This window comes from Aythya fuligula, chromosome Z, assembly GCF_009819795.1.
Source record: "Aythya fuligula isolate bAytFul2 chromosome Z, bAytFul2.pri, whole genome shotgun sequence".
Classification (NCBI taxonomy): Eukaryota; Metazoa; Chordata; class Aves; order Anseriformes; family Anatidae; genus Aythya; species Aythya fuligula.
In genome coordinates this window covers 485,836-498,791 of record NC_045593.1, presented here as the reverse complement: position 1 = coordinate 498,791, position 12,956 = coordinate 485,836, and the positions used below count along the sequence as shown (strand labels likewise).

Below are 12,956 nucleotides of genomic sequence, written 5' to 3'. Positions count from 1 at the left end.
GTGTTACCACTACTTCCCCACGCTGCTCCAAGCCATGTGCTGCAGGTCCACATCTCACCTGCAGTGCCACGCACGCTGGAAGCACGGCTCCGAGGGAACGACCTCGGAGCTCACACATGGACTGCTTCTGCCGAGAGCAGCTCCAGAGAGAGCTCCCGCAACCACACAGCCTCTGCAGCTTTGTGCTCAAAAGAATTAGTTTCTGTATGGTACCGGTGTTGACACTGAGGGCTCCTCAGGTGCGAACATGTTTTCTAGATGCATTGGCTGTGCAAGTCAATGGGCAGAGCTTGGAATGCTTTTTGTTCTTCTTATGTGGCTCATCGTAGTGAACTTGATTGGATTAATCATAGGAGATGTGTTGTTTTAGCATGCAATTAATATAGAATAGTTTCTGAAATGCTTACCAATAAATGTAAAAACATACAGGAGTTATTCTTAGCAGCTCTGACGTAGCAAAGGCAGACAGTGAGTGCTTCATCTTAAGCGCATGCTTAAATTCATTTCTGTTTAGCAAAGCACTTAAGTATTGGGCTGAATTGCAGCCAAGCATTTTTGGCAGCAGCTTAGTTCTGAGGAGAAAGTGTTTTTTCTGTCAACTGCATTTCCTTGGTGCCTGCTGGCGTGACGCAATCTAAGTGACAGGGGATGAGCCCTGTCCTGCGGACACTGGCAGCAGCCGGGGTTCCCGGGCTGGCTCTGTTTCCTCTGCGCCCAAGAGATCAGCTGCTAGGTGGGTTACTGGCTTACATGCTAAGAAGCAGAGTTAACATATTCAATGCTCCATACTCAAATCTCAATACATGGAAAGGAAATGAAGTTATGGAAATTGGGTCAGGTAAATCTAGGCTGCCTGTGAATGACAACCCCATTCCCACCTGCAGCCCAAAGCCTGTGATGTGGATGCCTTTATTGGAGCTCATTGCCTTGGGCTTTCTTATAGTCAATAGAGAGATAAAAGCACTTTCATGGTAACATTCATTTGACTTTTTTCAGATGTCTGCTTTAGGATGAGATGAATTGCATTTCAAAAGCTCGTGTTTCTCTCTGCTGGGGATAAAAGGATCCTAGAGTGACTAGGTCAGATGATTTCCATCCCTGTGTCCACAGGAAATGAAACTCTGGAGACATGGAGCAATAAAACACAGAGATGGAGCAACTGAAAAGTAAAATCTGCTTACTTCATTAAATCTGCTACAACTGCTTTAGAACTGCAGAATCTGTCATGAACTTCCCATTAATGTTTCCTCATTAATAAGAAACCTAAAAGCTAAGAGAAAAAAAAAAAAAGTTTTCTAAAATTTTATTGTATGGAAATTGTTATAACTTTAATTGGAAATAATTCACTTCAAGCACAATGGGGCTGTAAGCTTGTTCACACTGGAGGAATTCATGGCTCAAAGACAGTGATAAATGCTAATACCAGGTATCATTGATTCATTGTCGGTAAAGCACAAAAATTACCTAGAAGGGGATAAGACCAATATTGGTACAAAAGTTAGAGTACAGTTTTACATTTCAATGTGCGCTAAGAATGAAACAAAAATATATTTCTGATATAAATGAATGCCGATGGTGCAATGCAGAAAAAAAAAAAAAAAAAAAAAAAAGAGCAGTATGTTACAAAACATGCATTGAGGGCATAGGGAAGAAAGTCACTGAAAGAGATAGGGAGGAGGTGCATTCCCTGGTAAGCGAGCACTTAACTTCTGATTGCATTCCTCTTTTAATCTTTTGCATATGTTCTGAGGAAGAGATGTAAAATATTTGCTTGAGATTTAGGAGGGGTCCGGTACATTGGGACAGAGTGAGCTCCATCAGCAGGGTTTTAAGATTACTGCTTCTTAAAGAAAAAAAAAAAAAAAAAAAAAAAAAGAAGCTAAAATTAGTGGTATGAGAATTAAGACATTGTCTCCCGCTTCTGCCAACCCGGTATTTATACAAATGAGCTTGTGTTGGAACTAGTCTAGATCTTAAGTAACAGCTACAAACCTTAAAAGAGTTTTCTTCTCCCTGTCCCTGCAGTTTGGTATATCTTGGAGGACATGTATGTTTTGAAGGCAGGAGCAAATTTATTTCTCCCATGGGTTTGAACTCGGTGGACACCATCCAGTTTCAAAGAGGAAGGTGCAGAGACAAGTTTAAGAAGCCAGGTGGGGCTCAGACTAAGAGAGCTTGGTGGTTTTTGCTAAGCATGACTCTTAACTCCACGTGGCAACCCAGGTTTTGAACCGGAGCTGGCTCAGGGCTGAACAACTTCCATGTGCGTGCCCAGCAAGGAGCTACTGAGAAAACGTCTCTTGCTGTTCCTTCTCTGGAAAATCTGGTACATCTCTTCAGGGAAGTATAGTCTTTTTTTCTTACATCTTAGATAATTATGATAATGCCATGACTTTCATGATGCACGGGAAAAACAAACAAACAAACAAACAAGACCACATTGGTAGAAGTAGTTTCTTGCATTTTCTTGCTCTACCACTCTCCAAAGTGGTCAGACTGATGGCGAAAAAATGGTCTGTACTCAGTTATTTTTGTGGCTTTTTTTTTGCCTTACGAGGGAATTAAAAGCCAAAGAACTGTGGGCCCATGTAGGAAAGCAGATAAAACATTTTCCTTTTTTTCTACATACAAGTACGTATGGGCATTATTCGGGTAATTAGTGTGAATAAAAGAATGGGGAGGCAAGAGCGTAAGTACATTAAAGGGCCAAAAGAAAATTTTATATTTGTCTATTTAATCAGTCCAGGGTACATTGCTGCTGGAGGATGTTATGAGGAAGCAGTCAGATAGATCTAGGAAAGGATTAGGCATTCATGTGAGCGGGGATAGCTGCTGTTACACCCATGAGGTTAAAGGACTTGGGAGGGACACTGCCCCTCAGCCCCAGGCCAGGAGCTGATGGCCAGCTGGAGCCAGGAGCCTCCTCTGCCTCCTCGGGGCAGTGCTGTGCATCTCCCTGAGGCTGCCCTGAGGGGTCAGAGCAGTCTCCATCCTGACAAGACGCCGGCCTGCCCTGGGACGTGCATCCCTCACCTTACGTCCTTTGGGACAGACCTACAAGTGCTGCATCCTCACTGCTCCCTACGACATCTGGCCTTACCCAGCTGCGTGAAGCTTAAATGTTGATAAGAATTGCCATCCATAATATATATTTAATATATTTTTACTCTGAGAATTTTAAATAATGAATGGATCTTTGTTATATAAAGAGGCCAGCTATAAATCATCTGAGCTGCACCTAGAGGCTTCTGATGTCTGCTTTCTCAAATGAATTACATCTCTTCAGGGCCATCTATCATTCTCAATAAAATTCCGCAGAGGAATTATGCTTGTAATCTTCATAAGCAAATAAACAAGTAATCTCCATCACAGATTTGATACTAAAGCTCTGCAATCCAATCAGGTTGATGTGGTAATGGCAGAGCACTAATTTTCTGCTCTGTCATCAGAGATCCTTTCATTCAGCTGTGTGTGTACGTATTTTTCCCTTGGGGAGGACCTGTTGATGGGAGAGCTATCTGATTTTACAAAAACACCGGTGTAAACGCTGGAACACGAGTGGAAAGACATCACCGTGGTTTCTGAGGCCAGCGGGTGGCCTGGTAGAGCACACGTGTCTGGATCACGTGCTGCAGGAAGGATTTGCATTCAGAGATGTCCACATATCATGGGCTTTGGGTCCCTTCACTGAATCACATCACCTATTTCCTCTCCATTCTGCCCTTCAGAAGTACAGCGCTCCTGACAGTCCAGCCAGGTTCTCAGTAGTTCCCAGTTCCAGCGAATGGCCTTAGCCGCTGATACCTGAAGATGGCGGCATGCAGAGAACTGCAATTAATTTACAAAACTGACTACAGAAAAGTATTTCAAGGAATCCTGAAATCAGAGGGTTTGAGAGCTCCAAGCGTCACACGTACTCTCCCAGAGCCAGCCCTTCAGATGATTCAGACTTTACCTGCGCCTTGTGGTCAGAGCCCCAGGGACAGGGCAGGGCCTGCACAACAGCAAATGGGGCCGGGAGTTCCTCACCTAACGAGGAGAGAAGAAGTGGCCTTTGGGGAAAAAGCCTGGAGTGACTCATGCTCCTGCTCAGAGCCCTGAAGCTGTAATACAAAGAGCTAAAACAAGGTAGCCGAAGAGAAGGACACAATAAATGTCAGAGTAATAAACCTGAAATTTGTGGAGGATTTATCCTGGCATCAGAACTGTTGAATGAATCAGCTGCCCGGGTGTTCCCGTGGACCTGACAATTTGAGGGGACTCCTTCACAGATCCTCCTGGAAAGGGGAAACCAAAGCCCTTTTGGAGCACGATGCCGAGGAAGACCCTGCCCAGAGGTGTCAGCATTAGCTGCATGCGATGGAGTTTATGGGCAGCAGACATTCATGCGAGTACAAAGGCTAATGACTTCGCAGGCCGTACTTTAACAGCCTGCCGATTTTGCTCGTGTGCACTGTTGTCTGGGCATAGGTCAAACCCTTCCTTCCCCAGGAAGAGCTTTTGTAAAGGCTGGAGGAAAATTTCTGGCTGACGGACTGCTTGTGGAATCTCTCCAAAAAAAGTATCTCCCGTTTCCCCTTCCCCTCGGCTCCCTGGAGCAGAACACAGGTGCGAGACGATGGCCGAGCACACAGAGGCAGTTAGCTGAAAGCTGCTCCAGAGGTTTCGCTTGCCAGTGGCCCTCCTACCCTTGGCTGTGAGAACACTGTAAAGGGAGAACAGTTACAGGCTGAACGCGATCTCTTTGTGTGAGTGACGGCCGGTTTCAGGGACTGCTGTCCCCCAGGTATTTGCCACATCCCTCCCGCTGGACGTCCCCAGCGCCACGCTCGAGTTTGCTGAACAGGAGAGGCGAGTGATGGGAGGTAAGCCAGGCTGCCGTGCTGGCGCAGCTGGGACCTGACACATTCACACGAGGGCTGAGGGTTTTAGGTCGCGGTACCGCACTGGGCCGGGTGACAGCCCCCACTGCGGCCAGCCGTGCCCCGTGCTGCTGGGGGCTGCTGCAGGCCTCTCGTCTTGGGCAGCAGCTTGAGACTCCCCCCGTGCCGCTGGCTCCACGCAGCTTTCTTCCCGTGCTGTGTACTCTGATGTACAGAAATCGTAGCAGAAATCGGTTGTTGCCTTGTGCAAGCATAAATGTTCTGAGAACAGCCTCCACGTAAACCATAGCTCATTAGGCCCTACTTAAGTGCTAGCATCTTGCCAAAAGATAACAGACGGATAATAAAGGTGAGAGTAGCACGGGTGGGGCATGGCTGGCAGGGGACTACAGACAATTAAGGAAGGAGCAGAAATCAAATAAGGAAGTAATTTAGAGCCGAAGCGTGCCTTGATTTTGCTCAGAAGTAACCTAGCTCCCAATGCCCAGTGTTTGGCTTGCTGAGAGGACACGGATGGAAAGCGGACAGGGAACAGCAGCGAGGGGCCTGCGGGCGCTTTTTGCTGTTCTCTCGCAGATCCCGCGGTGCTCGTCATTTATTAGGGAAAAAACAAATAAATCAGAGCTGCGGGCCAGAGCCCAGAGCCCAGGGCCCGCCGAGTCCCACCAAACCCCCAGCCCGGCAGGGAGCCCCCCGCCTGCACAGCGGGCCCCGCCCGGCCCGGCCCGGCGGCAGGAGCCCCCCGAGAGCCAGGGACCCCCCCAGGAACCAGGGACCCCCCCGGGATCCAGGGGAAGCCCCCCCAGCCCCGGCCCCTCCGCCCCGGCCACCGCCGGGGGGCGCCCGCTCCCCGCTCCGGGGCTCGTTGGGGGGGCTATGGGGGGGGGGGCGCTGCCGGGAGCCCCCCGCGGCCCGCGCCGCCCCCGCGCCTTTGTGCGGCCCCGGCCCCCGTCCCCCCCCGCCCCGCCCCGCCGCGAATCGGCCCCGGCCCGGCCCGGCCACGCCGCCCCCCCCCTGCAGCCGCCGCCGCCGCCATTGGGCCCCCGCGGCCGCGTCCCCGCCCCACTGGGCCGCCGCCGGGGCTGCCCGGCGCGGGGCGGGGCGGGGCGGGGCGGGGCGGAGCGGGGGGGTCCCTGCGGCCCCGGCCCCAGCCCGGGCGGTGTCGGCGCGGTGCGGGCGGCCCCAGCGCCTCCCCCGAGCGGCGTCGCCCGGCACCGCCCCCGGCCCCTTCCCGCCGGCGCTCGGCTCCGCTGCCGCCTTCCGCCGCCCGCGGGCGAGCAGCAGCAGCGGGGGCAGCAGCAGGAGGAGGAGGAGGAGGAGGAGGAAGGCGGCGGCGGCGGCGGCTCCGGCGGCTCCGGCTCCGGCTCCGGCTCCTCCTCACCTGGGCCGGGCCGGCAGAGCCCCCGGGGCACGGAGTGCGCGGAGCTGCGGCCGAGCGGGGCGCTCCCCCCGCGGCGGCTCCATGGCGACCGCGGCGGTGGAGCCGGTGTACGGGCTGTCCGAGGAGGAGGTGGGTCCGGCGCGGCCGCGGGGACGGGGACGAACAGGGCCGGGGCCGGGGCTGGGGCCGGGGGGTGCCGCTGTCCCCCGGGGGGGGCCGCCCCCAGCCCCACCTGCGGGCACGGCCCGGCCGCGCGGGCCCCGGGCGAAGGTCGAGGGTCGGTCCGGGAGGGCGCCCCGGGAGCGGCCGGGAGGGCGGCACGGCACGGCACGGATCGGCTCGGTACGGCACAGCACGGCTCGGTACAGCACAGCACGGCTCGGTACAGCACAGCACGGCTCGGTACAGCTCCGTACAGCTCGGCTCGGCCCGGCCCCGCCGCCGGCAGCACCCCCGGGCGGCGCCCCCCGGCAGGTGCGTGCGGAACAAAGGGCCGGGGCCGGGGCCGGGGCCGGGGGCTCCGTGCTCGGCAGCGGTGCGGGCCCGAGCCGGGAGCCCCGCTGCTGCCGTGCCGGGAGCCCTGGTGCCCGCCGGGCATCCCGCGGCCAGCTCGTGCCTCTCCAGGAGGCGACACCGGGAGCTGTCACGGCGCCACCCAGCACGGGGGGCTGCCCGCCCGGCCTTTGTGCTGCGGGGGGACTGGGGCGTGCAGGAGCTGCCGGGCTGTTTCGTTTCCTCGTCCAGCCGAGCTGCTCCGAGGCTGGGCGGTTGTAGCGCTTCATCCCGATGGAAGGAAGGCTCCTTGCCTCGAGTGGGTGTTTCGTGCAGGGAGGGAGCTGGTTAGTGTGGCTGTTGTTGGTTTATAAAGCTGTGAGAGCAACCTGATTTAAACGTGTGTGTGTGCGAAGGTAGGGAGGAGAGGAGGCATCACAAGAGGCTCTGGTGCTTGAGGCAGCGAGCACAGAACTGGAGGACAATCTCTTCCCTCCCCAGTTTGTTTTTGTAAGCCTTCATGCAAGAACAAGTCTGCTTCAGCGCGGCCGTGGCTCCAGGAATCCCCAGAGCAGCTCATTCTGTCTGGTTTCCTCCCCCTCTTGGCCCCCGGTTCCCAGAGCCACCGGATCGGTGTCACCGATCCCCCAGATAACAGGGATCCGCCGCGGTGTGCTTGGTGTGCTCTGCGGCGTGCTGCCGGCCTGCTGGGGGGCTTCGGAGAGCCAGGCTGGGCTGGCTGCACTGATGCAGAATCCCCAAGCAATTTGTAGGGGTTGTCGCGTTTATGGTTTGGGGTGTATTCGCAGGTTTTATCCATCAGGAAAATGGAAACCCGTGGGCAAAGCTGCTGCGCTCCAAATAGGTGGCCGCGAACAGAGCACTTGAGTCTGGCGGCTGCTTTTGTTGTGTGTGTGCTCGCTGATACCTTTTGTCCCTGCCTCCTTCCCCGGCATGTGCTAGTGCTTGTGCAGAATGCTAAGGAGAAATGCACCGGGGGAGAAGGGCGCTGCGTGGAGGTGTGCAGCCTGTGCAGCCCCCACCGCCCGGCCTGGGCTCCCAGGCAGATGGGATCTGAAGGGGGTGGGTGGGAGCCACTGCTGGGCGCCCTGTGTCCCAGGGTCAGGGCCTGGGCTGCCGCGTGGTGCTGCGGTACGGCCGTCCAGGTGGGGGGAGGCGTCGGGCCCTCGTCTGGAAAACAGCAGCTTACAGAAGGCGGCCTCTGGGCTCCCTGCCATGTCCCTCGGTGGTCCCACATCACGAAGGTAGCAGTGACCACAGAGGTCACCTGTCTCTTAGGGGCAGTGGGCTGACTGTAAGTTTTCCGTGCTGCTGTAGAATCGTGACCGTGCTGGACAGAACAGAGCAGCGGTAATCTGAAAATACGAGAAGAGACTGCAAATGGAAATAGGTGGAAGAAAGGGGAAAAGGGACAGGGTGAGGAAATGCACGGAGAACAGAGGCAGCACTGTGCAGCCTGATCGGCAGTGGCTTGCATACCCCACCTGGCTAAAGCATTGTCAGGGCTTGGGTAAGCACGAGGAGAAAGGAAAGCACCGAGGGAGGAGAATCTCCCTGGGGACCAGCCATAAGCTTCATAAATTAAACCTGGAGTGGTTGAGAAAGGCAGGAATGTTCTCAGTTCCGTTGTGTGTTGGCTTCAGGGGACCACAGCTTCCCATTAACGGTGGCTTGGACTCGTGTCTGTTTGGTTTTGACAAGTGAAGTCTCTTTGCTAGTCTTGGAGGCCAGATCATGTATAGAGACACAGAGGCTATTAATTTTTCTTTATTGCTAGGTGTTTAGACACTCAAAGGTTTAGGGACTTACTGAATTACAAATGACAAGCTGACCATTGCATTTGTCTCCTGACAGACTCCACTTTTCTTTAAACGGTGTCTTCCTAAAGCTGCATCCCTGGAAATGTGAATTGTACACAATTTTAGATTATCTCGGTTAAAATTCCCTGTAAATCAGATTTGCTTCTCCAAATTTTTCATTCTGTGGGTGCCACGGCCCTGGCCCAGGCTGCCCAGAGAAGGGCTGGGGGCTCCTTGGGGAGGTCTCCAGCAGCCGCCAGGACATAGGGCTGGGCACCCTGCTCGGGGGGCTGCTGGGCCAGCCGTTTGGGCAAGATGCCCCCCAGAGGTCCTGCTGCCAACCTCAGCCTCTGTGGCTCTGTGGAGCAGCATTCACGTGATCCGCTGGAAGCTTAGGCGCACTCACACAGTCTTTAAACACCAGCATGTTTGAAAGTTGTGCTGCTTAGGAGCTGAAAATATTTTTGTTTCCGCATAGGGCACTGCCGCCTTTAACCTGAGCTGTGCGTGCATCGCCCACGCCCGGCGTGTGAGGCTGCTGCTGGCCGAGTGCTCCTGGTGTGGGCAATGGCAGGGCTGCAGAGCCGGGCGGGAGCTGGGCTGCGGGGAGCAGGGTGTGCAGCAGCACAAGGCGCTGCAGCCGTTCTACCCAGCTTCAACTAAAGGAGCTCCTGAAACATTGAACACAAGATTAATCCCATGAACCTAATCCACCTTTTTAGTTTTTTCTTTTATCTGTAAAGAAGAAAGGAGATAATGTGTCCCTTAGGGAAATTTCTGGAGTCACTGAACAGAACGTGGCCCAAGGTAACCCGAGGTTTGTCCAAGTGTTCCCTTCCCGCTGCTCACAGTGCCTGGGCAGAGGAAAAATTCCCAGCTTCTTGTACCATGTTTAGGTGAAGAAACATTGTGTCCTTAGAAAAAGATCCTTGAAAAAAACAAACAACAGTATTTTTGCATTGCAACTGTTGCACTTGTTAAAGAGTTTGCATGCCGTATGTGTTTATCTGCCGTCTTCCTGCCTGTGTCTATTTCAAACTAAGGCAAAGAGTTCATGTGTGACTCTGCTCTCTCCAATTCCAACATTGCTCTGCTTTCGAGTTCAGTTTAACTTCTATGACTTTTGGTTGAATAAACTGAAATTAAGAACTTCCTGTAGAGATGATTTGTTTTGTCATGCGTTAGAAGTTGTGGAAGAGGAGCTTACTTGTGTGAAAATTATCCCGATGCGTGCGGTGGTTGCATATGCCTTACAATAAGTAGGCCTGGTTATAGGCAGTGCTGCTTAATCTCTTCTCATCCTTGTTCTCATGTACTGTATTGGGCACACTGAGGAATGAAGCCTGAAGAATTTCAGGATCTCAGGAGCCTCCTTGGCCCTCTGTTGAGACTAAAACCAACGAGGCATTGTTGTAGCACATTCGCATAAACACAGTTTTCAGCTGTGAAGGAAGCGCTGCCTCCACACGAGATGGGTTTCTTTAAAGTCTAGGTTTGCCTGTACTATCTATATCAGGGTAAAAGACAAAGCTAAGGTTGGCCAAAATGATGCCATGGTGAAGTACAGTTTGGGCCACGGGGTGAGCAGCAAAAATGGCTGCAGCACAGTGGAGAAGCAGCCTCCTGGTGCACACTGCTCCAGAATGAGGCACGTGGGAAGCTGGATTTTGTCTGGTCTTTGTGTTCCTGGTGGGTTTGTTGCTCTGCAGAGATCTCCCTTGGGGATTGGCTTTTCCCCCATACTTGAGTGTCCTGTTAGTGACACTCATCCATGTGTGTTGCAGCCCTGCCCCTGCAATGGGGCTACGAAGGCTTTGGAAGGAGGGGGTTACTGCTCTGGTTACCAATTAACTTGATTTATTACTGAGGAAGAAGGCTCAATGTTCTTCCCCACCTGACTCAATGACATAGCGGGGTTCAGTGGTGCTTGTCTCCACGTTGTGCTCTAAGCAAGCCACACGGTTTTGAAATAAGCGCAATGGTGAGTTGCTGGGGGGAAGCGTCCGTGTCTTAGAAGGTTGTAATTAGACTTAAGGTAATGTTTCCTGGTGTGTGCTACAACTGGCTGAGGATGCTCCCGCTGCTCACCCTGCTTCAGCGCTGTGGTTGTGCAGCTGGAGCTTTTTCGAGCTCGGGCTGTCAGCAGCGGGCCCCTGGAGGAGCAGGAGCGTGGCTTCAGGCTGTGTCGCCTGGCGGGGCAGTGCCCAGCCCTGGGGGGCAGCAGCAGGAGCAGCAGCGTGGTTTGGTTCGGTCGGATGGCTCTAGTTCTGTGGGATGGCAGCACGCGTTGCTGAGGCCTGGGGCAAGCGGTGTGTGGGTGGCAGTGGGGCATTGTCCGGGGCTGCTGAACCCCAGAGTGAACCTAGAAGGTGAGCGAGCAGCACCGGGGCTGCCCCTGCCCCGTGCAGCATCTTGCAGCTCCCTCAGCTTGGGCCCAGAGCGGGATCAGAGGGAGCTCCCGAGGCACGCTTGTAGTTAACACTGCTGTGGGTTTTCTGTGTGCGTCTGGGCTCCACAGTACAAAAGGGCTGTTAAGGTCCTGGAAAGCACCCAGAGGAGGGCAACAAGGCTGGCAGCAGGGCTGGAGGGCACTCCTGAGGAGAGGCAGAAGTCCCCTGGTCTGTCCGGGCTGGAGAAGAGGGGCCCTGAGGCGACCCCGAGGAGGGAAGCGCAGAGGCAGGTGCCAACCATGGGAATGGCACCAAACTGCCAGGGGAGGTTTAGGCTGGGCGTTAGGGAAATTTCCTTACCATGGGGGGGTCAAACACTGGCACTGGCTTCCCATTGAGGTGCTTAGTGCCCCGAGGCTGTCAGTGTTTGAGGCATTTGGACGGTGCCCCCATTAACACGCTGTAGTGTTTGGTTAGCCCTGAAGTGCTCAGGCAGCCGGACTGGGTGATCCGTGCAGCTCCCTTCCAACTGAACTGTTCTGTCTGGGAACACAGACTTCTTAAAAATAGAGGCCTGTTGTTTCTGCTCTGAATATTCTGGTTATATAAAAGCATAACTTTTTCATCAGCGTGAGGAAGGACCTCTTTTGGTCGCAGCAGAGGCGCAGCATCTAAGCAATAAGCGATTCAGAACAGGAACTTTTTTTTATTGACTTTGTAAATGGAAAAAACTCCTGAATTGGTTTTATAGATTCTAAGTGCATTGGCTTCCCAGAGATAGCATGTAAAACTTTAAATGATGATTAAAAAGTCCAGATGAGGTAGCATTTCATAATTGAAAGGCCTTGCATGTGTACTCACAGCAGCATAACAACAAAATTAATAGGTTGTGGTTCTCCGTGGTAGGTCAATAGATTTGGGATTTTATAAAAGCTCGCATTTTAAGCTTGCTTTTAGGGACTTTTCAGCATATTTTGGCCATTCTTACTAATGCTAAGTACATTCCTGGCTTTAATAACGCAAGATTGATGTACAGATATTCAAGGTGGTTTGTGCTCACACCAGGGTCTGGGGGTGTGGAGCAATGTTAGCATGTGCGGTCAGGCCACCCCACTACACTGAGCCCCATCACACCGTACTGCACCCCATCACTCCGCACCCCACCTCACCTCACCCTGCCAGCGAGCCAAGTTGGCAGGGAGGGCCGAGCTGCTCGTGGCTGCCCTTGTTTTCCATCCTGGCGGTGGGGCCGACCATTGGAGGGCACTGTGTCGTGCTGAATGTAAACCCAGCGCTGCCATGGGCTCGTAGACAGCTTGCTGCCATCTTGCTGGGGAGCGAAGAGGGGCTGGGAGCCCCGCAGCTGCTGAGGCTCGCTGGGCAGCGGGAGGCCTGCCTGCTGCAGCAGCCCTCTCAGTCCCACAGGCACAGCTTTTCTGGGAGCTGTGTCTGGTGAATATCTAATGGGATTCCTTTCTGTTTTGAAAATACAACCAGGCGTAATGTGAGTGCCAAGTGAACTTAGCTGTCAGGAGGGACGAAACTGAATATTTTAGGATGTTACGGGCTGAAAGAGTGCACTGCTGCAGCCTCTGGGTTGCAGCTGCACCTTCAGATGATGGGAGGTTCAGTGGGCATAATACCCTTCCGAAGCCAAACGCAGCTTGTTATGCAAGGCAGGCCACCTCCACAGGTGCTGTGTGATCCCAGAGGCCTTGTCAGCGACTGTGGGACTTGGTGCTATTATCGTTATTCATTTGCTCTTGTGGGTAATGCTGCGTGAAGCCGAGTGAGGTGTCTGCCATGGGGGCTGCGTGAAGCAGCTGTGCGCTGGTGCTGCAAGAGCTACGGTAGGTGCAGCCTCTTCTGTGGCTAACTAGCGAGGTTCAATATGATTTGGCTGAGTCAGCCTGAACCGACAGCCTTTTTTAGTCCTAGGAGATTATATGGGGCCAAGACCTCTTGCTTAATTAAACTCTGTGGCATACGA

At 53.6% G+C, this 12,956-nt stretch overlaps 1 protein-coding gene across 3 annotated transcripts in view; it reads left to right on the top strand.

Moving 5' to 3' along the window:
• The first annotated feature begins 6,245 nt into the window (after positions 1-6,245).
• NEDD4L (NEDD4 like E3 ubiquitin protein ligase) overlaps positions 6,246-12,956 on the top strand; it is a 144,708-nt gene continuing 137,997 nt past the window's right edge. For all 3 annotated transcript variants that reach the window (XM_032206475.1, XM_032206474.1, XM_032206473.1), the window contains exon 1: positions 6,246-6,393. In XM_032206475.1, coding sequence (XP_032062366.1) covers positions 6,346-6,393 — 48 coding nt within the window. In that variant the 5' untranslated portion in view covers positions 6,246-6,345. The remainder of the gene's footprint in view (positions 6,394-12,956) is intronic.